Source organism: Lycorma delicatula, chromosome 9 (assembly GCF_047948215.1).
Source record: "Lycorma delicatula isolate Av1 chromosome 9, ASM4794821v1, whole genome shotgun sequence".
Taxonomy (NCBI): domain Eukaryota; kingdom Metazoa; phylum Arthropoda; class Insecta; order Hemiptera; family Fulgoridae; genus Lycorma; species Lycorma delicatula.
Window position 1 is genome coordinate 86,297,697 of NC_134463.1, and position 23,430 is coordinate 86,321,126.

Consider the following 23,430-nt stretch of genomic DNA (forward strand, 5'->3'; position numbering starts at 1 on the left):
CCATTATTGTTTAACAGAGATTTTTGTAAATTTATTTAATATTATTTTACTTAACGAAAATTTAATTCTATTATTTTTGTGATATTATTCATTCGAATCATTCAGTTCAAACTCAGCTCACACAGTGATAGAAACTCACGGTTCAGTTCATTAATTTAATTCATTAAAGTTTGTGTTTCAACCGGTAAATTTCCACTACTACATACACTTTTTTTTCGACATTTTTTGAGGTGAAATATATCTGAAAACCTTCTCAGTTACGCCAAGAAACATGGTTAAAAATTTGATTGTGATTTATCGAGTAGTTTTTCTGTTTATCCCGAACAAACAAAAACTCTCTTCCTTTTTACATAATAGTATAGATATATATATATATAAACCAATTAACTAAACAATAATTTTATTAAAAATCACATTAGTTTTATTTTAGAAATTTAACTTGGGAATATTTTTCAAATATCAAGCCGATCTCTAAGGCTTATATTGGTAGCCTTTTTTTATATCATTTGGAAAGTTTTTAGTTGAAATTCCGGTCTAATATTTTCATTTTTAAAAAAGGTACACTTCTAATTAACAGGAAAAAAGATAGGTAAATGTATTTGGACGTTGGTCCAAACACATCGTCTAAAAAAAAGTATCTATATAATTCAATCTAAACTAGTTTGATTTTTTATTTCTATTTAAAGCTTTAATATTGATTAAAAAAAATTTTTTTTAATCGACTTTTGCAATCATTTTAACGGAATACGAATAACAATTGCACATTTTATAAAAACGCCAAAAATATTTAAAAAGAAATTATTATTAAAATTAAATATAAAAAAGCTAATATTTTAGTAAGTATAATTATTTTTCAAAATAAAATTAAAATAAAATACTTGGGATTAAAAAGAATTTATTTATGTAATCTTAAAGATCTTTTTATTTTGGAATATCTCCTTATTTTTAGTTCTCTAATTTTTTTTAATCAAATATAGTCCCTTAATTGAATTAGAATTACAAAATATGTATTTAAGAACGTAGCTGCAAAATTTTTACTTTTTTGAACAAGGAAGTTAAAGATTAAAAACTTAGAATTTTGATAAAAGACATTTTTAAAGCCAACATTAAAATCTTTTTTTTTGTCATTATTCTTATTTGGATAGAGGAATTATATTTAACAAATTTCAACTTTCTATGAACCGGAAAAGTGTAATTTTTTTGACGGTAGAAGTGTCGGTCGCTATAAATAAGTAAAATAAGAAATGATAAATATTTTTATGGAGTTATATTGTGTGGTTTATCACACGAGTGTAATATGATGTAATATAAGTAGAGAGCTGTTATTTGAATTAAAAAGAGAAGAAGAAAGTGGAAATGTTTGAATATGTGCCTGGTACATCTACCCGGTCGACCGACCGAAAACCGACCAATCAGACTTCCAAGTCATTCAGTCAATGAATATAAAGAGGATGAAAAGAAGAGTATAAAGGAGTTAAATTGATCGAGAAGGTTGTGGCAACCCGGCTGGCAGCAAGCAGGTGTATAGGAAAGGGTAGCGGTTAGATTGTAGAAGAGCGTGAGGGCAAAACGCGGCAGAAGGGTGGAAGATGCAATTAATAATTCAGAGAAGAGAAAGCGGCCAATCTTTTGTTGGTCCACCGGACGTTAACTGGATCCCCCACCACCTTTTAGAGGAAGGGGGAATAGTATAGTAAGCGGTTAGAGGGTGACGGACGGACGGTCCTGTATCGATCAATAAGCTACAGTATTCAGTAGAGTGAGACACAATAATAAAAAGTACTGTACTGTGGAAATAACGGCAACTGCTGCCCCGCACACATACACACAATAACGCCGACTAACTGACCCGTACAAGTACATACACAACTGCACATATACACGAACACACAGAAACAACGATGACCAGTATGACGTCACTGTATCCCCACTACTATAATAATACCCCTCCAAGAACGTACAGCGGCCTGTGACCTGTGAACCTGTGATTGCGGCCACAAATTTCAATTTTAATTTTCATACTATTTCGCATTTTCATAGCTCAGTTCAATACGTAAATTAACGAACCAAACTAGTTGTTCATAAATTTATCAATAAATTTATACTTTAAAAATTTTCCGACATGAAATGGTTTTAACCATAACCGAAAAATTATTCCTTTTCGCTTAATAACCACCATAAGTATAAAGCGTAAGAAATAAAAACACTCTCGACGTTTACTCAAAATTACCAATTTCAAGTTTTTCGATTTTCTACCTTTTAACCAGAATTTTTTTGGTACGCCATTCGATTCTTTCGTATTTTCTTCACGTTGTTTTTTTATATTTAAAAAATGTAATTAATAATAGACTGCATTTTACATTTCTAGATCTCCGATCACTTCTCTCGCTTAGGCAATTTTGTTAATAAATTTCTTATGTAGTAGCCAACTCGAACATTTATTTCACCCTGGTTACAGCCACATACATGTGGGGTCGATTGTATAATTATATTTTTGAAAAGGACACTATGCGAGAGATTCATTAGATTGCATAACTGAGCCGAAGTCTATGCAAAAGAAAAAATACAACTGGTGACAGACACGCATATAAATTTGGGCATACTGTTTATGATTACATAAATACACTTTTTTCATCCATCAGAACCCGTTTTACATCAGTGAAAGAAAATAAACTTATTTATTTAATAATTAGAAATTTGGTGTAAATTAAACAAAAAAAATATATCTTGCACAAATAACTTATCATATTTTGTTTACATTTATCTGACTAAATCTGTTCAAGTACTAGGATCTTTTTGAGGCTATCCTTCACATTGTAAGTAACTGCTACCAGCCAGTGGGAACAAAAATATAGCAACTGGTAACTACATATTGCAATTTACATGTATTTCATTTGCAAATAAATGGGGGAAAAATATGGTGGCGTACCATTAAGTGACAAGTATCTTTTTTCATATAAAATGAAGAAAATATCATAAACATTAATAAATACTTAAAGAAGAATACTAATATATCTCATTCACTCAAAAATAATTTATTTGATGAACAAGGTACAAAATTTATACACACATACACAAATTCAAAAGGTGACTAGAAGTGTTCCATATTTTCAGTTTTGATTTTTTTTCTAACATGTAATTTTTGTTAAACTCATGCCACAAAGAAAAACATCCATGATCTAACTTTGTACCACAACCCTTTTTGATACATTTTGCACTTACCCGATATACTCCTTCGACTAAATAATATACATTAGTTTGCAGTTTAGTAAAATCCTTTGGGGTAATTCACTGTAAAATGTTCAAAATGGATGCTTGGTAAATAAGATATACCATTAAAGCACTTCTAGATGTTGTTAATTATTATTTTACCAAACTCTATAGATTCCTAAATTATATCCAATCGAGTTTCTGTAATAAGGTATGGAACACTACACGTAACACAGTGTTTGTTTCCTCAACGTATGCCATCAAAAACAAACAACTGCAGGTGTTCAATCATGAGAAATTATAATCTTCCATTTTGATGATCAAATTAGTTCCCCCAATTTTCCTTTGAATACTTGAAAAGATAAGGTTACATACAGCTTTTGTAGATAAAAAAATGAAATACAAGACTGTTTTTGAATTTTAGATTTATGAATACTTAATGATGAATAAATTATCAGACATATCACTCTAGTTAAAAAATTTGTTGGTAATAATCAGAACTTCCTAACATTATTTAAATATATGTTTTTATTTTGCTAAAATTTAATAGATTTCTTTTCTACTGTCATCGACATCAGTTTTTTTTTATTTTTATGCAGTACCATAATTACCCATTCCTAAAATTATCTGTATAATGTATTACTATGTACCAAACAGAATAAAAGAATTATTTATTTATATGATTACTTATGAAGGATTTCCATCAATTCTTGAATTTCTGGTAAGTGTACTTTCACGTATTTAGAAAGTGAAGCATTTTAATTGTTTATATAAATATTACGTATGAATTTAAAAAATGAATAAATATAATACTTATTTTAACATGAAGATACAAATAAATATTTTGTCAATACAAGTACAATATATAATAAAATTTTGTTCTTTTTTTCAGGTTATGTTAACAAACTAGTGCTATCATTTTGGTGATGTCAGTGGTGGTAGAAGAACTAGAAGAAGAAGAATGTCGAACATCAGATGTCGATTTGCCCAGTTTAAACTGGCTCCACAATTTAAACATCATGAGTGTACCATCATTACCAACACCTCCAAGTTCACCAAAAATGAATGGTTCAGCAACAATACAATCAAAGAACAGTTTCAACAACAAAAAATCAAATCATCCACTACGACTCACTCTAAGTAAGAAATCCAGTATTTTATGATTAGCTAAATGAAAAAGTAACAAAACATTTTTACAGATTAAAAATAATGTTAATTTTGATTGTTACACAAACAATATCCATAGTAAAAATGTTGTTTAAAAAATATTGTAGAAAATATGTCTATGATATGGCCATATAACTATAATGCTGCAACATTATGAATGACACAAGTCACCCTCACAAGTATTACATAATCATTCTCAACAATCTGAGTACTACGAAAACTGAGGGTTGAAATAATTTCCCATTGCTGTCTTTACAAAGCCAATATGTACCGTGGCATATTGGCTTCAAACGCCTCTGAAATCCATGTGATATTCAGCCTTATAAATAACGCATCACTATATTTAACACAGAGATTGGCTAAATAGTGAACTCTTAATTATAAATTGGCATGTAGCGGTCTCCATCTTCCATTCAGAAGTTCCTGATTTGAAACCTGATAAGGAATGATATTTTTCACATGTTATAGTATTAAATTTTACTACCACATTCCTTGTAGTATATTAGGTAGGGGCGAGGCCACAGGCTTCAATGGCAGCTCCTTGTTCACTCAGTTGAAGTTACTGTGAAAACAATCACACGTGTGTTTAACAAATTGCTGTTTGGAGGATACTTCCTGGTATGTTGGAAGAAGGGTATTATTAAATTGTTGTTTAAAGGAGATGATAAGAATCCAGTTGTTACTTTGTCGTTTAGGCCCTTGACGTTGCTGCTGGTTATTAGTAAGGTCTTTAAAGAGGTTCTGCACCTCTACATAAATGAGAAGCTTATCTCACAAAGCTTATTGATGGAAAATCAGTACAGGTTTTGTCCCATAAAGGGCACCGAAGACGCCATACTCCGTGTGATGAGTTTAGTAAGAGCTAGTGAGGAGGAATATGTCCTGAAAATTTTCCTGGACATTTAATAACCTGTGGTGGCCTTCCGTCATTTATCAGTTACAAAAGAGACAATGCACTGATAGTGCTGTGAGTAATTCAAAGTTACTTCAGGCATCGGGATGTGCTGCTCCGCGAAGGCGAGCATGAGATAGGCAAGACACTGTCCAAAGGTTGTCCTCAGAGAGCAGCGTGTTGGGTCTATTGTTGTGGGTGGTGGAGTTTGATTCCCTTCTGCGGCTGATATTACCCGCGGGTGTCTAATCGTGGTTTATGCCGACAATGGGCTTCTGCTGGTCGAAGAAAGCACGCGGATGATGGTTGAGTTCCGAGCCACCCAGGAATTCAGGATACTTGAGTTGTGGGGTCATTAATATAAGATTTTACGTTTAGCCCGGAGAAGACCACGATGATGCTCATTAAAGGTCGTCTGGCAGTGAGGCGTCAGGTTCGTGTTTCGATGTTAGGCCTTCGTATTAAATATGTTCAAGTTCAAAAATACCTCGGGTTGTTTCTTGACGAGAAATTGCAGTTCAAGAGGCACCTTAATTACGTCGCGGAGAAGGCCTGTCGTGTCTTCTTTGGTATTCGACGAGTGGTCAGTCTTGATTGGGGTCTTAATTTTAAGACTATGTATATCCTGTATAAGGGCGTGTGCAAGGAAATTATATTATATGCGGCCCCTATTTGGACGGATAGGCTAAAATTTAAAAGCTACCAGGATGAATTAACGGTAACGGGAGATTACCGTACTATTTCACGGGAAGCAATCTTGGCGATTGCAGACGTGACACCGATAGATTTAATTGCGGCAGAGAAGCAGCAGCAGCGTTATGTTTCTAAGAAACAGGTGAATTGATTTCATGCTTAACGGTGGGGACCGGTTTCCATAGGAGTGCTTAAAAAAGGGGGAAAAAAAGGTGAATTGATTTCGCCGGCCTCCGTGGCGCGAGTGTTAGCGTCTCGGCCTTTCATCCGGAAGTCCCAGATTCGAACCCCGGTCAGGCATGGCATTTTCACACGCTACAAACCATTCGCCTCATCCTCTGAAGTAATACCTAATGGTGGTACCGGGGGTTAAAGAAAAAAAATACAAGTGAATTGACTTCAGAAAATATTCGCGAGATAGAACGGCATGGCAATGCTTTAGGGGAGGCCAGATGGGATGAGGCAGAGGGTTGGCGCTTATACGCATGGCGTCTCTGCATGTCGTTGTTGGTTTGCGGAGCGCCCCTTGAGTTCACCCTAACAATTGTGTGACGAAATTTCTTTCTAGTCATTGCGCCTTCCGAGGTCAATCGCCTCCAGCGATTTGGCCTGGTGGATTCAGGTGTGTCCAAATTGTGAGCAACTAGATGACGCATACCATGTAATTTACGAATAGCAAAATACGAACTTATGCGAACGGAGACTGTTTGTCGGCTCGACATTAGATCTCCGTCAGAATTGGAAAAACCGGACCGAACGGGTAAGCGTTGAAAATTTCACCTGGCAAGAGAACGGATTGCCGAGGGATTTTGTGGTTCCGCCTGGTCTTTCCTGTGTTTTGGCTTTGTTGTTCTTGTGTTATAAGGCTTTTAATTTCAGTTCCTTCATGTCACTCAGTATTATTGTTAAAGACTTGGCATAGTGTTTTGTTTCAAAGAGTTCATTTCCTAGTAATACACCGATGGGAATATCAAATGTGGTATTCGCATCGGTGGCATCCAGACCGAGGGAAGAACAAGGCTGAAAGATGCCTTTTTCTGAGGTTCTGAAGATGACCTCCGGTAAATGCCTATAAGGGCTAGATACAAAGGGGATGGCGTGGCGACCAAAACTGCTACATGAAGGGTGTCTTCCCCTATGGGGTCAGGATGAGTCCATAATAAAAACTACAGCAAATACTTTAAAGCAAAAAATTATGTATCCTTTTTTTTTTGAAAACATTACCACTATACAGATTTTCTCTACTGGAGAGTAAAGAGAGAGAAAGTTACCCATAATACAGAGAGTATAAAAAAAACACTCAAAATAAATACATTAATGAAGAACCACAAAAAAAAAATGGCTGTCATAAAATATAAAACAATACCTGTAATATCAAAAGATAATACAAACCTACGTATGATTTATTTTAGCTAATGCAGAATATATGTAAGCTAACCTTTTGCTTTTTCTTGAAGTGCTTAATCAGATTGTATTTTTTTTTTTTGTTGTTCATAAATTTGGATTTTAATTTTTTTTTTTAATTTTATGATTTTTTTAAATTAATTTTAAAACTTATGATTATAATTTAATAATCAAAATACTTTTTTTTTTATTTTTGTTAATTGTTTTTGAGTGTATGTTTCATCCATTTTATTCCAATTAATTTTCATCCTAACTCAGTTTGTGTGTTTAAGGATTAAAAACATTTTTAATTAACACTGAATGAAAAAAACCTATTCTCATGAAATTTTTTTGATATGAACAGATATTTTGTAATTTGATAAATTAATCATTTATAACTGATAGCTCACGAGGATATTAACCCATTAATAAACATAAGTATGTTAATCTTCCTTAACCAATCAGGCCACATTCCCCAACAGTGTGACATAATTGTGTACACAGATTGAGTACATAATTAATCTGTATACTGCCCAATTCAAATGGAAGTAATTAAATCTTTTGTTATTATTGGAAAAGTATGAGGTACAGTTTCACGTGATTGATAAATTAATAACAGATTGGGTTTTTTAGATAAGTACATTTCTGGACAAGCTCATCAGCAGAATTACCACCTCACAAAGCTGAACTTAGAAAACAGCTACTTCTTCCATTAGTGTTATTAATGCTCTGCCTTCCCATCAGTCTAGATAAACCCTGTGCAAATATTGACTTAATTCTATTCAGGAAAAATTTATTTTTAATAATAATTGAAAGTATAATTTCAAACAAGATCAAGGTCTTAGAAAAGAGTTTTAAATAAAAATATACCAATCGACTGACTTTGGTATTATTCATTTACTATAACATTCTGATTGCCGCTTATAAGGCACATAAATTCATGTGTTTATTTATTTATTTTGCTGGTAAAATAACAAAATTTATTAGTTTTCTAAGTCATTTAACTATTGTTTAAATGGTATAGGGAGGGAGGTAACTTCCCTTTAACCAATAAGAGAAATATTTTGTACATACTGATCTGTACAGTACCTAATTCTTTCAAGTTGTGTGGGAGTAATGACAAAATTATAAAAAAGATTGTTCAAAAACTGGACAAAGTTGAAGATGAGGATGAACCAAAGTGAAATGCATATCTACACGAGATGTAAAAAATTCATTGATAGACTTCAGCACTATTTTATGCAAGAAAGTAATGAGGGAAACCCGCTAACAAAACTGCGAGTTCATGGCAAGTTTGTAGAATGCCATATACTTGACTGTTGTAGAATGCCACATTATGAAAGAGTCTCCAAGGAGTTGAATCAAGCAAAAAACATTAAAGTACATATTTTTTTAATATTACTGACAATAAAAGGCAATCATTATTTTGACTTGTACCTCTATTCTGTTATCAAGCTTTGTTTTTTATAAATGATATAAAACTATAAAAACAGTTTAATAATTTTGTAATTTAATAATGTTTTTATGAAAGTTTAATACTGTGTTACAAATAAAATTCTGAATTATATGTGTTAAATTGGGTTTAATAATTAGTATGTACTGTACTTTACTTGTGTACATTTTCTCGCTTTTCATTAATGTTACTTTCAGAGCCAGCCATTTAATAGATGTATGGTTGCAGTCTCAAAGTGTTATGATTATCTAAAATCCACTGTAACATTTTAGCTTCAGAATATGTATTAGGTAAAACGTCCTCAATTATCTATTTCATACAAAACTTCAATCTTTGTCTTCTATAATTTTTACCCTCTCCAAGATTATGTTAAAGAATATTTATTTGATAATTTATATGTTATTCTGGCTTATCGCCTTCAAATTACTTCCTTCCATTAATAATAAACTGCTCCCAACACTTTTTCACTGTTGGTAAGCTTCCTGGAAATCTGACTGTGAAATAGAACATAGGCCTCCACAGCAAATTTTCTATAATTTCTATAATTTTTTTAAACAGCAAACGATTAAATTTATTTTACTTTTTAATGAAATAAAAATACCACAGCAGTAAAAGGGTTGAATAACAACAGTTGTAGCAGTTTTTGTCAAAACTCATTGATTTTACTTCAATGACAGTGCATGAGCAAGTGAAGCATCTGCTAATTACTTTACACACACTAGCCTTTTTTCTTGATGCCTTACTAATAAAATTTCTTATTGTCAACTGATTTTCCAGGACAAATTCCTGATAAAAAACGGGAATATAAAGGCAATCAGAATGACCTGAAGTGTTTCACTGCATGCATTTTAGTGATGATTTTCCAAATTCGTATTGATTGTGCTTTGATTTTTTCAAATCAGATTTTTTGTACACCCGAGTCTGATCAATATTATGACATTTTTCAAACTTGTTTTTATCATTGTTAGCGATCATGGCACATATTTTGCCATGATGTGGCATTCAGTTTTTTTTTATCAAAACCAAGTGACACAATATTTTTTAAATTCTCACTTTTTATATTTCATGGGTAGTTTTTATTTTTCCTGATAACAGCATACACTTACTCATTTTCAATCAACAATCATAATTATTACTTTTTCCTCAATTTGTTATTCTGCCTACATGAGAAAAATTACACCATTCGTTAACGCCTTTATGTTTTATATATTACTGTTAAGATTTTAAAAGAATTAGTGAAAGTATAATACACAAATATTAAAAGTAATTAATAAAAACACTAAAAATGGTGGCCATAATATCCATGTTCAAATAAAAAATATATATTATAATAAGAGAAGTTAATAATGTCAATCATTTGCAAAATTAAATAATATTTTATAGATCAGTAACAACTAAAAAATTATTACGAGTAGAGAATAAAATTTAATACTTTTTTTGTTTGTTTAGATCCAGCCAGCGCAGAAGACTACAGAACATGTGGTGACCATAAACCACCATTCTCTTATGCAACCTTAATATGTATGGCAATGAGAGCAAACAACAACAAAATGACTTTATCTGCAATATATGCATGGATTAGAGATAATTTCATGTATTACCGTAATGCAGATCCTACATGGCAGGTAATCACAAAAGTAATATATGAAATGAGTAATTTATCACACTATATAGTTTGTGTAGTTAATTATTAAAATAAATAAATATATAAATTACACCATATTAATTATTAAAATAAATAAATATATTAATCACACCATAAATAATAAATGAAATAGAAGTATTTTCATTTCTGTCAGCAAAAAGGCAGTTAAAACCACATTTAATGTGGGAAATTAATAAAGACTTTGAGATCTGTGATATGTTTTAATTCAAATTTTCTTTGTTAATGAATGAAAAATAATGTGAAGAGTAATGTAAAAGTATAATTATAACAATACACTGTTATAATAATGCTCTTCAACTAAAATCCAATAGACTAATGTAAAATTTTACAGATTTGTAGACAAGCAAACCGATTGATTATAAATATTTATTTATTTAGTTATGGACATCAACTGCTTTGGTCTTTTTGTCCAATAGAATTTTTTAGCATATGAAATATGCCATGCCTGACCAGGATTCAACCTGGAACTTCCATTTGAATTCTTTTTTTTTTTTGGGTGCAAAACAAATAGTTGTTACAGTACCTGGACACAATATTATATTTTAAATAAATAAATATTAAAAATTAACATTGGTATAAACAGCGGATCCCACAGGGTTGGTCTAGTGGTTAACGCGTCTTCCCAAATCGCCTGATTTGGAAGTCGAGAGTTCCAGCATTCAAGTCCTAGTAAAGCCAGTTATTTTTGCATGGATTTGAATACTAGATCGTGGATACCGGTGTTCTTTGGTGGTTGGGTTTCAATTAACCACACATCTCAGGAATGGTCAAACTGAGAATGTACAAGACTACACTTCATTTACACTCATACATATCATCCTCACTCATCCTCTGAAGAATTATCTAAACGGTAGTTACCGGAGGCTAAACAGGAAAAAGAAGAAGGTATAAACAGCTGAAACATACTACATTTTTGTAGTATGTTTTCAAATAATCAAAGATTCAAATAATTAAATGTAAACAGACAGCCCTAAGAAATCGTAGAACATAAGATAACATAATTTCATTATTCTCTAGCATATTTCTAGCATTATTCTTTAGCATATTATTTTAGCATTTTCTAGTTTAAACTTGTCATGCAATGCCGCATAACAAACATAATCGACAAGGTTGTGGTCCACTGTTAGTTGGCAGTCACAGCGAGCACAAATGGGGGGATCTGTTTGAGTCATCATCCATGAGTGAACCGCAAATAATAATCTCCTCTTGACAATTATTTCTGCACGAGGAGCTCCACAGTGACACACTGTTCTTAACTGCATAAAGTTATTATTGATGGTAGCATTCCATTCACTTTGCCGCTCAATGTGATTGGTGAAAGGAGGCTGGAAACAAGTTTCTTTTTCTACACTCTCAGTGCAGTCATTGCCTGAAATTCCAACATGGCTGGGAATCCAGCAGAATCTCATAGTTGTATTACATTGAGTCATTTGCGAAATAACATACTGAATCTCATAGACAATAGGGAGTCTGGAGTACATATCACTTATCACCTATAAGGCACTCATGGAATCATAGCAGACAAGTACATGTCGAAATGTTGGGCTAATTATATTTAAGATCTTATTAATAGCATACAGCCACACAACGAAAATAATGACAATGCTGGAAGGTCAAACTTGTATGTTCTACTGGTAACCACAAAAGCACAACCAACAAAATTAGCATTTTTGGAGCCATCCATGTAAACTATAGCATCAGGATTCACACTATTTTAATAGTATGGAATTCTTCTTGTAATTTAATTGGATTTCTATTCTTTTTATGATAACATGGAGCAACAGTAAGAACTGGAGATGATTGTATATTTAGTGCTAAGAAAAGGCACAGAGCTCAGATACCTAGTGGAGCAGTAGATCTTGGATGTTCCTGGTATCGATTAAGAAGTTGGTTTGAGAACACCGTATTAGAGGTTGGATTAAAGGTTGCACTTTAATATGAGCTATGTAACAGCAGATCATTTGATTTAGTCCATTCCAAAGAGACGGCTCACCACTTTCCACCAGCAGACTTACTGCAGCGCTTGAACAAAATGTACATGTAGCAAGATGATGAATGAATGATGGACTGCATAGAGCATTCTAAGAGCGTTAGACCAAGCGGACGATTAAGCCACGCAGCCGTTGTCTAATCGGGAACAGACCAGAGCTAAGTAAACGCTCAACATGCATACTCAATCAGCTTCCTGAGTATTAGATAAAACTTTCAGCATGTCTAGCATTTTTAAACATATTACCTTCAGCTTCTTCAAATGTGTTACCCACATCAGTCATTGGTTAAAACACAATTCTAAACACCTAACACCTTGGGTGTTTCTCTCAAGGTACCACATTAGATGATGGGTTACTGTAATCCATCACCTTGCACAGGGTACTGTCAAGGAGATAGGACGATAACTTGTGGGGCATGATTTATCTTCACCAGGTTTTAGTAAGGGGAGTTTTTAAGTAAGGGGAGTAAGGCCAGTTTTTCTGACCAAGAATCTGGAAACACTTGGTCAGAGAACATTCTGTACACAAAAGATGTCGTAATTCAGTATCTGGAGAGGTAATAACATATTGAGCCTGATGTTATCATTTTCGGAGGAAGTGTCACGAGAATCGATCAAGGCATACCTTAGCTCATAGTAAGAAAAAGGTATGTTTAATTCATTTTTCGAGTCACCAATCAAAAACAAAATATTTTTTAGCTGCAACTTATATCTCACTAATTAGTGAGATATAAGTTGATGATGTTAGGACAGTATGATGATGTAAGTGAAACTACCCCAAACGACCTTCCAAATGTGTTTGCCACATCAGTTGGCATGGTTTCCCCTGCTTTCCATTCCAATCAACTGTGGTGACTGTGCTAATCCACACATGGCTTGAACCTTTCTCCATACAGCAGATGATGGTGCTGTCCAAGAAATGGAATCCACAAAACTCAGCCAAGGTTTTCGTTTAGCATACCAAAACATTCAACGGCAAACAGCCCTCGCAGTGTGAAAGGTGCATAGAAATTATGTAATAGAAATTATAGAAATTATGTAAAGCCCTGTGCCGATCTCTTAGTACACACCTTCATCCCACTAAGGAACAGCAGGCCACCTTGGCTTTCCAGATGTTAAAGGGATGAATTCGTTCATGCTACCAAGAATTTGGTGAGTTAACTTGGAGAGTTAGTAGATCATCCTACTGCTCTTGCCATACTGACCGAAGGAATCCTTGCATCCGATTCAGTCCACATTCTGAGCCACCCACCTGCGTGGCTGACTCTGAGGCAAATCATTATTACCGAACTGAGATAACAAACAGTCTATGATCGTTTCCAAAGAAATTTTTGAAGACAGCCCACGTAAGACATGGGATGCTGAACATATGGACAGATCAATGCACAAAAATGTACCTGGTGAAGATTACACAAGCGTATACGATCAATCGTTCAATAAGCAGAGATCTAAGTTCTGCCTCAGATGATCAACTATAGTTGCCTTGGGATGAATACGATGTTGAGCCCAAGAGTAATGGTGGGCATTGAAATAGCCAGTTATTAGGCAAGGAATCTGTAAAAACAAACTGGACAAATCATTTTCACTGGTATAAGTTGTAGATATACATTTTGAGTGGCATCAGTATCTTTACTGCGATTGCGGGGATAATGTGTCACTAGCAGAACATGGGTTGCCCACAATATTTCCATTATGAAAACCTTCCCATCTGCCCTCAGTCTGATAGTGGCATCTTTCGCAAATGTATCTGTGAAAGGACACACATCATCCTGGGGAGGGAGGTGAGTCTCCTCAGGCACAGTATTAAGGAAGTTTCTTCCTTTAAAAGGATTTCAATACCTTCACAGTAAGAACAGAGACCACAAACATTCCATTAAATAACATTTGTACCCATAATTACTGTACTCTTTTCCTGTTATTACAAAACTGCATGCAGATTATTTGTCAAATACTATCCAGTTTTTTTTTTTTTGCTGTTAATAACTTTTAAGATGTGCTTTGCTTCTTCTGGCAGTTCATCGGCCTCCATATCCTCAAGATGGCGGGAGACTTGGAAGGCTGGAGATACCATACCAGGTGACAAATTTTTAGTAGATCCCTTCATAGGGATCTTGATAGTTTGCTGCATTGTAGGTGCAGCAGGAATTTTCTTTGGTGGTGGATTGATTGAAGTGGTTTTCGGTAAACCACTTTCAGATTTTCTAGCAAAAGTAAACTTCTTGCTTGTATTCAGTGCTGTAATAGAAGATGTGAGTGATTTTACTTGGTCCGACAAGATCTTTTCCATTTTTTGTTAATTCATTGCACGATGCGCATTCGTTCTCTTTTTGCATATTATTAGAAGGAGTTTGTACAAAACTAACACCGGGTTGTGCTGGATTTCTCATGTTGGGGGATTTTTTATACTCCCAACAAGCCACAGGAAAGGACACTTTCTGCTCATACAGATTTTTAATACTGCCTTTTCTTTCTTATAGAGGGGACTTTCCCGTGACCTTGGTGAATATGGTCCTTTACAGTTAACACATTTTTCTATTCCAGTGCATGATCTATCATCATGCCTGTTCAGCCATAATGCACACAAACTTGTTCCTTTGTGCAACTATCTTTGTTGTGAAACCAAAGCCCTGGGACCGAAATCAACGTCTTGGTTTGGTATATATGGTCGCACACAGACACATAGTTAGCCAATTCTTATTCGCTCAGGAACAGTTAATCACCTTACTGTACGTTGATCAGTACAATACTTTTTTAAAGATTTTCCCTCAAGCTCCTTGGATCCGACACATTTCATAGGATTGGAGTTATAGAATTGGATTTTGAGTTTTATAATGGATCAGAGTAACAGAAAAACCTTTTCTGTTCATTAAAGACCAATATTTAATACAAAATTAAAACCAATAAGAAGAATATATACACGCAGATTACTCATATTTGAAATGAAATACGTAAATAACTATGGTCTTTATCTCAATATTATTTTATATACAAATATTATTTGGATAAAAGGAACATACTCGTACAATAAAAGTAGCATTAATTTTGTCTTTCAAATAAAATATTAACATAAATCCCTTATCCCTTAAAAAAAATAATTCAGCTTTAAATGAGGCCATATTGGCAAAGTATTTGACAAAGTATCCCTTAAAAAAATACTCATTCAACTTTAAATGAGGCCACACTGGCAAAGTATTTGTGATTCACTAGTCTTTGAATTCCTAGACATAAAGAATGATTACTAGGAAGATATTGTGGCTCATTATTGTAAAAATGTTTTTATTAAACAATAATTATATGAGTATATGTAGAATACAGAACCATTTATCACAAATCTAAAACATTTTCTTAATTTCTCATTTTTCACAAAAGATTAATGCAATTTAATAAGATTAATGCAGTTTGCCTAAATAATACATACAATCCATTCTGTTTTCTTTCAGAATTCAATACGACATAATCTATCATTAAACAAGTGCTTTGTGAAAGTGCCTAGGTCAAAGGATGAACCAGGTAAAGGTGGATTTTGGCGACTTGATATAGAACGTTTAGAAGAAGGGCAAAGGAACAGAAGACGCTTAGGTTAGTATGTGTCAGTTTATATAGCAATTAGTTTTAAAGATTATTTCAAAATCAGTAATAGTAATAAAACTATCAATGGGGAATAAAAGTTATATATTACTTTCTAGAAAATTATATTAGAAATTACTTCATTAAATATATGAAAAATGTATTTTACAAAACATAAATGAAGTAATACTGTATTAGTCAAAGTTATAATTAGGCAAATAAATCTGTGTATAAGCAGGGATGCACTTATACTGGAATGCCATCCCAGTACTGCTTTTTGGGAGAAATAAATTTTCAGTTAATTTGGGCTAGTGTGAACAATTCAGAAAGTATTTCTAAGTAACTTAGAGGGGAAAACAAATAAATCATTTTCTACTAGGCAAGATTCAATTTAATACACACACTCATTTTATGCACAAACACTGTTTAGCGGATTATAACATATCATTGAATTGAAAATTGCATTTCTTGAAAGTGAATAATTTACTTGACCATCAGCTTAAAATAAATTATGTTGAAATAAGCTTTGAAAATAGAACTGATAACAGTTATTAGATAATGAGTTGCATTGTCTATATGGTAGTAATTAATTTGCTATTCCAATCTTGTTTCATTTGAATAAACATTTTTTTTTCAAAATTTAATTTTGCTTGTGCATTCAGTTTTCTTTCTATGACATCTGACAAACTTTTTATCGGATGGTTTATAAAGCCTCAATATGTTGCTTTATTTCCTTGCTTCTTACTCCATTGAATTTTGATTATGCTAAATGAAAAGGTTAAATTTTCATAACCTGGCACCAATGGTATTTTATATATAATATATAAATAATGAAAGTTCTCTTATCAACAATTATAAAATGTTTAAATATATTCTAGCAGTTTCATCCATCCTCAGGGAATATCCACATAATTAATAGAAAGATTTTGCAACTACTAACTTAAAATTATTAACAGTAAAGTGAGTGTATGTTCATTAAATTAGTGTGTTTATAAAGTGTTTTCTTAAACAATATTAGTTATTTGTAATGTATTAACAATGTATCGCAGTTGTATTAATCATCCATGCAATTTCTGCTGCATCTGTGGTGAGGTAACACTGAAGTCTCAGAAAAGAAATATTACTCCACTGATAAAAAAAGGTCGTATGAATTGTATTTTGATGTAAATTAGGTGACCAGGACAAATCTTGGGTTCCTCATATTTGCTATGCTTCTTGTGTAACATTGTTCACTGTTTGGCTGAATGGATCTCATCACATGACATTTGCAATTCCAACTGTTTGAAGAGAACTGAAGGATTACACCACCGACTGTTATTTCTGTGTAATAAAGATATCTGGGATAAGAGCTAAAGCTAGACATATTGTTAAATTCCCTGATATTTCCTCTACCATGCAGCCAGTGCCACATAGTCAAGAGCTTCCAAATCCAGAACCACCAGAAACATAGAATGTATATGAAGATGAAAATGTAGAAACTTGTGCTGACTTGTCAGGCAATGAAGAAGAGATCCAAATTTTTTAGAAAATAGTTTGGATCTCATTTAATTAATCAGTCACAATTAAATGATTTAGTTTTTGTCATCTAAATTTATCAAAAAATCAAACAGAAATACTGGCATCAAGACTGAAAGGATGATATTTTTTACAACCAAACAGTACAGTAAGTGCTTTCCATGACAAAATCAGATTTTGAACATTTCTTCTCTCAGTATGAAAACTTAGTATTATACTATAATGATGTGGGCTCTTTACTGGAAGCTTTGGGACATATGCACCATCCTGATGGCTGGCAACTTTTTATTGAGCCAGCCTCCGTGGCGCGAGTGGTAGCGTCTCGGCCTTTCACCCGGAGGTCCCGGGTTCGAATCCCGGTCAGGCATGGAATTTTTCACACACGCTACAAATCGTTCATCTCATCCTCTATACAGTAATGCTTAACTGCGGCCCCGGAGGTTAAACAGAAAAAAAAAAAAATTTTATTGACTTGTCGAAGCATAGTTTGAAAGCTGTTCTACTACATATTTAATACCCATCAATACCATTAGCATACACTGTTCACATGAAGGAGTCTTAGGAAAATATGAAACTTGTATTGAGCAGGATTCAGTATGAGAAATATTTATGGCATATTTGTGGAGATCTGTAAGTAACAGTGCTTTTCTTGGACTGCAGCTTGGATACACTAAGTTCTGTTGCTTTTTGTGCAAGTGGAACAGCAGGAATAGAAAAAACCAGTACATAAAAGAGCAGTGGCCAAAGAGAGGGGTACTGACTATAGAAGAATATTATTGTTAGTCAGGCATTAGTAAAACCAGAAAAAGTTTATCTTCCACCACTACACATTAGGCTAGGTTTATTCAAAAAAAGTTTTAAAGCATTGGATCGTAATGGTGCAGGGTTTCAGTTTCTAAAAAACAAATTCCCTAATATAAACAATGCTAAAATAAAGGAAGGTGTATTGTTGGACCACAAATAAGAAAACTAATGAGTGATTCAGCATTTGAAGAATGTTTGAATGACTTTGAGGTTGCTGCATGGAAGTCATTTCAAAATGTGGTAAACACTTCCTTGGAAACCATAATACCACTAACTTCACAGCACTTTGGAGTGAACTCCTTCAAAACTACAATAGCATGTCACTCAAAATCCATTTCTTGCATTCATTCAAATTTATATACTTTCCAAACAATTTTGGTGCTATCAGTGATGAACATGGAGAATGCTTTTATCAGAAGATAACACAATACCAGGGAAAATGGAACCCAAAAATGTTAGCCGACTACTGTTGGAATCTCTTTAGATTCCAACAGTAGGTATAACTGTAGGTAGGATCTACCTACAGCAAATTACAGTAGAAAATTCAAAAGAAATATATTTCAGGTAAGTACAAGATGCATGTAATGTATTGTCATATTACATTCACCATACATTTTTTTTTCAAATTTCAATTATAAAAAAAAATGAGCTCGATAGAAAAAATCTATTAACATATACGAAATCAGCATAAAAATACTACAAGAATCAGCCATTCACGCTCATTTAACAAACAAAAAATTTAATTTTGTTCACCAGTATAATTAATGATTATTAGGTTGGCCAAACTGCTTTCATTTCAAATTACCATAACAATTGAGATGTTTTTACTTTAATGTACAACTTACTATACTTTTAATACAATGACAATCAATTAACTGTTATGTATATATAAAATTTTGGTTTATTATTTTTTTTCATTTATTCTGTTTTATACTATTTTAAGTGAGTAGTTGTAAAATTTTTATATTTAATTATATGGATATTCCTGAGGATAGATGAAGATCCAAAAGTGCTAATATATATTGAAACATTTTATAATTGTTGGTAAGCTGAACTTTCATTATTTATATATTATAAATGAAAAGGGTTCAAAAACAAATCACTCAGGTAAAATGAAGCTGCTATTTAGGTTACGTGTAAAATATTATGAGTTTGGATACTACAAATGTAACTTAAAACTGGTATATTAAAGTAGAGTTCTATCAACTAGATCATGAGTTTATACTAACTGTATACTCTGGTTGATCTAATCAGATTGCATTACACTGCATCAGGTGTGAAAGAGAACTACAGACCCTTATAAATATTCTAAACTCCATGTCACACAGCATGTTAATACAACATGATAATCTGAAAAAATTACAGGAAAATTATGTTGAAAAACAAAAAACATGAAATAAATAAAAAATGACAACCAAACAAAATAAACAATTAATAAACAGGCTTTTATCAAACAGAATATTTCATCAATGCTGGTTGAAACTTTATTTGGATAGGTTCCAATACATTGGTTAATGCTGCTTTATCAATCCATTTAAAAAAAAAACACAAATATTTTGGAAATTTTATATTTCAAAATTTAATTTGTTTCTTAAGTTTTATTTTTGTTTTTCAGGGAGCAGTGGGCTCAGTAATCGAAAACGAAATCGTTCTAAACGTAAAACAGGATTAGATATAGTAACTGCTGCAGCATTAAGTAATAATAATAATAATATAAGCAATAGTGATAGCAATAGTAATAATAATATTAGTTGTACTGAAGTAATAATTAATGATACAGCTTTATTTGATGAAGTTACAATGACAGAAACTTCATTGGCAAATACCACAACTACTACAATGACAATGACAACAAACATTGTTCCGTCCATAATGACTGAAACAGAAGATGAACTGACTAACTTGTTATTAGGAAACATTGGTTTGGATGATTCTCAATTAGAATTACTGCATTCATTATTAGATTCACTGTAAATGAATTCAACATATACAAATAAGCATCTACAACACACACACACACACACACACACACACACACACACACACACACACACACACACACACACACACACACACACACACACACACACACACACACACACACACACACACACACACACACACACACACACACACACACACACACACACACAAAATAATCAGTTAATACATAAATGTGTATTTTTTTATTTATTTTAAAATTAAGTACTCAAGAAATCTTTATTAAAATATGATTCTATTATATACATTAAAGTTATAACAATAAGCAATTTTATAAATGTATCTTGTGTAAGTCAAGATAGATTACCAAAACTAGTATGAGAATTTTACTGTGGTATGTATGATCAGTGGCCTTGAATTATGTAGTATGATAGATACTTTTAATGTTACGTTAAGAATTTATTAAGTTAAAACAATAAATATTTGTGTAATTTATAGGCTAACCCCAAAAATACTACCTTCAGAGTATTTCCAAAGCAACAAATTGCCTAGGTGTGTCTCATAAAGCCAGGATTGCTAGTACATATTTTGTGCTTTGCTTGACTTCCTTCAAAAAAATTAGAGGAATGTCTAATGCTATTCAATCAAACAGTCAAACAGTAACTCTAAATTTTTACTTACCAGTCCACCAGTGATGTCTGGAGAATATGGAATTATAATTTAAAAAAATATATATATCTGAAAAGAAGAGTGATATATCACTCTTCTTTTCATGAAAGAATGGGATAGAAATGAAGATAGTTCTCTAAACACAGTAAATTCCCATTAACTGAGTAATAGGAACCAACCTGGATCTCAGTTGCTACTTCTACGTGTCAGATAGTTCTACAACTGGGAAAGAATTTTTCTTTAGCTTTCTGAGAGCTAAGTTTGAACCTCATGTTTAATGATCTTTACACTGAAGGAAAAAAACGATTGATTGCAACACAATTTCAGCTTGTCTGTAAAAAATATTTAATCAGTAGTGTGTTGCTCTTCCTTGGGTTAATACATCTTGAAGAATTTTCTGCAGAATAAATGCCTGAGGCACTCCTTTCAGATGGATTATCTCATTTCACGAGTAGATCACCGCTTTAACATTGTTCACCACTTTTCCTCATTTTTTCTTCTTCCTTTCTTAGTGTATTCTATAGGACATTTCAAGTGACTTAATTGCATCCTTAGTGTTCGTGTGGAGTTGCTTCTTTGGTCTCTTAATACAATTCAAAACCAATCTACCTTTAACAGAAAAAAAAGAAGTTATACACAAAGTTTGTTTTTAATTAAACAAATGAACGATATAATCACAAAGTAACTCATATATATTCATCATTGACTTACATCTATATTGTTAATTACCCCATATATACATAACTATGACTTTATTAGTAATTTAATTATCCTGTATTCACCAAGTTACTAGTCCATATTTGAACTAGAATCCAAGATCAGAAGAGAATCCAAGATCAAAATTCTGATTCCAAGAAAAATTGTTTCAATCCTTTTTTTTGGAATTTAAATTACTCTTTGTCTCCAATAAACGTTTGGTAAAATAAATCCCTAGTGAATAAAAATAAAAGACTATTTCTACTACAAGAAAGTTGTTACTAATGAAAAAATACTATTCTAGAAAACTATTATTAGAAGAATGAATCTTTAATTTTTGTTTTTTTTATAATTATAATCCCTTTAAACATTTTAATAAGATAGTAGGATGACAAGAACATTTCTATCAAGAAAAGATTGCAGATTCCATTCAGAATGTCATAATTTTTTTTTTACAAAATCTACAGAAAATTTTATAAATTTGAATTTGGCATCATATTTATATTTTTCATAAAATGATTTCACTTTAAAATAAGTCTTCTTCAAGAAGAGGGATTCAGTCTCTTGTGAATATTCTGTCACATCTAACACTATAATTAGGTTTATGATATACTACAGATTTTTTTTAACATTGACTTGGAAGTAATTACATTAGTGTCCAAATTTAGAAATTATTTCAGCAGAACATTTTCCCAGCATTCTCTATAGTTTACATGATTTTTTCAACATCCACTTATCATTTTACATTAATACATCACAATAAAGCTCTCATTTAAGATCACTTTCTTTCAACACAATGCAATGTTTTTATCACCCAAAAAAATTGTAATATCACGTTTATATCCATTTTTCCATTTTCAGCTTTTGCAGTTGTAATAGAATTTTATTAACCTAATTCACAATAGTTATGACTAACAAATAAGAAATACGGCTATTTTATTAGGATTACTGATTAATTGTAAAGGGAAGTTTTGTTTTGTTTCCTTCTCAATTAATTATTTGTTTTGAAAAATCATTACTTTGTAATATGGTATTTAATTTATCAGTTTAGGATATGAGACATAGAGGCAAACAAGAAATCAACAACAAAAAATTGTAATTAAATTCAAGATAAAGGTACTAGACATTTTTATTACAGTTAATACTTAATAAAAAAGATGAGGTACATAACAGTTTGATTAAAGAATTAGATTCTGTTTATATCACCTGAAGGAAAACAGGCAAAACTGAAAATAGTCTAACACTTGGTCCAATTTAGTCTAATGTCCTCATACAATTCACAGATTGACTTGGAAAACATACGATGGCAGTATTATGAGGTCATGTTGGTAACATTTATGTATAACAAAGTAGTGTAATTTAGTATGTAAAAATTAATATAGAAGTATTAACATTCTCTTTTAAATGTAGAGTTATAATTTTAAAATAGTAAAAATACAGTAACAAAAAAATATATATAGAGAAGTAGGTTAGGTAAGTTGGTCCAAACAGTAAAAATCAATAGTAAATAAATGAATAAATGTATTATTTTGTGGGTTTTTTTTTTATTAATAATAAGGTATTTATTATGAATGCACATTTGATGTGATTTTTATTTTTATCACAAACACGTAGAGTGTTAATGTATTAATGTCAATTACTGTAATTGTCTAAGTATTTTTATGAGTTTTGTTTTTATTTTTTAGTAAGATATTACACAAAATATTTTATGCTACATATATTTATTATGAAAAGAAAACCTGATTATGAAAAAAGCCAACATCTAACTGCACTTTAACAGCAAA

General features: G+C 32.2%; 2 protein-coding genes across 2 annotated transcripts in view; one reads left to right on the top strand and one right to left on the bottom strand.

The window, feature by feature from the left end:
* Positions 1–4,136: 4,136 nt before the first annotated feature.
* Positions 4,137–20,314, top strand: LOC142330702 (forkhead box protein J1.2-like). The gene is made up of 4 exons (XM_075376149.1): positions 4,137–4,350; positions 10,248–10,423; positions 15,895–16,033; positions 19,956–20,314. The coding sequence occupies exons 1-4, from the start codon at positions 4,137–4,139 to the stop codon at positions 20,312–20,314; spliced, it is 888 nt and encodes a 295-aa protein (XP_075232264.1).
* Positions 20,315–20,699: 385 nt separating this feature from the next.
* The window catches only part of FER (tyrosine-protein kinase Fer), a 304,551-nt gene continuing 301,820 nt past the window's right edge, over positions 20,700–23,430 (bottom strand). Inside the window, exon 16 of the mRNA XM_075374734.1 lies at positions 20,700–21,559. The gene's annotated coding sequence lies outside the window, so the exon portion shown is untranslated. The remainder of the gene's footprint in view (positions 21,560–23,430) is intronic.

Coding starts and splice junctions, on each gene's coding strand:
- LOC142330702 (XM_075376149.1), top strand. CDS start 4,137: ATGTCAGTGGTGGTAGAAGAACTAGAAGAAGAAGAATGTCGAACATCA. Junction 4,351..10,247: donor TCCACTACGACTCACTCTAA/GTAAGAAATCCA, acceptor TTGTTTGTTTAG/ATCCAGCCAGCGCAGAAGAC. Junction 10,424..15,894: donor ATGCAGATCCTACATGGCAG/GTAATCACAAAA, acceptor GTTTTCTTTCAG/AATTCAATACGACATAATCT.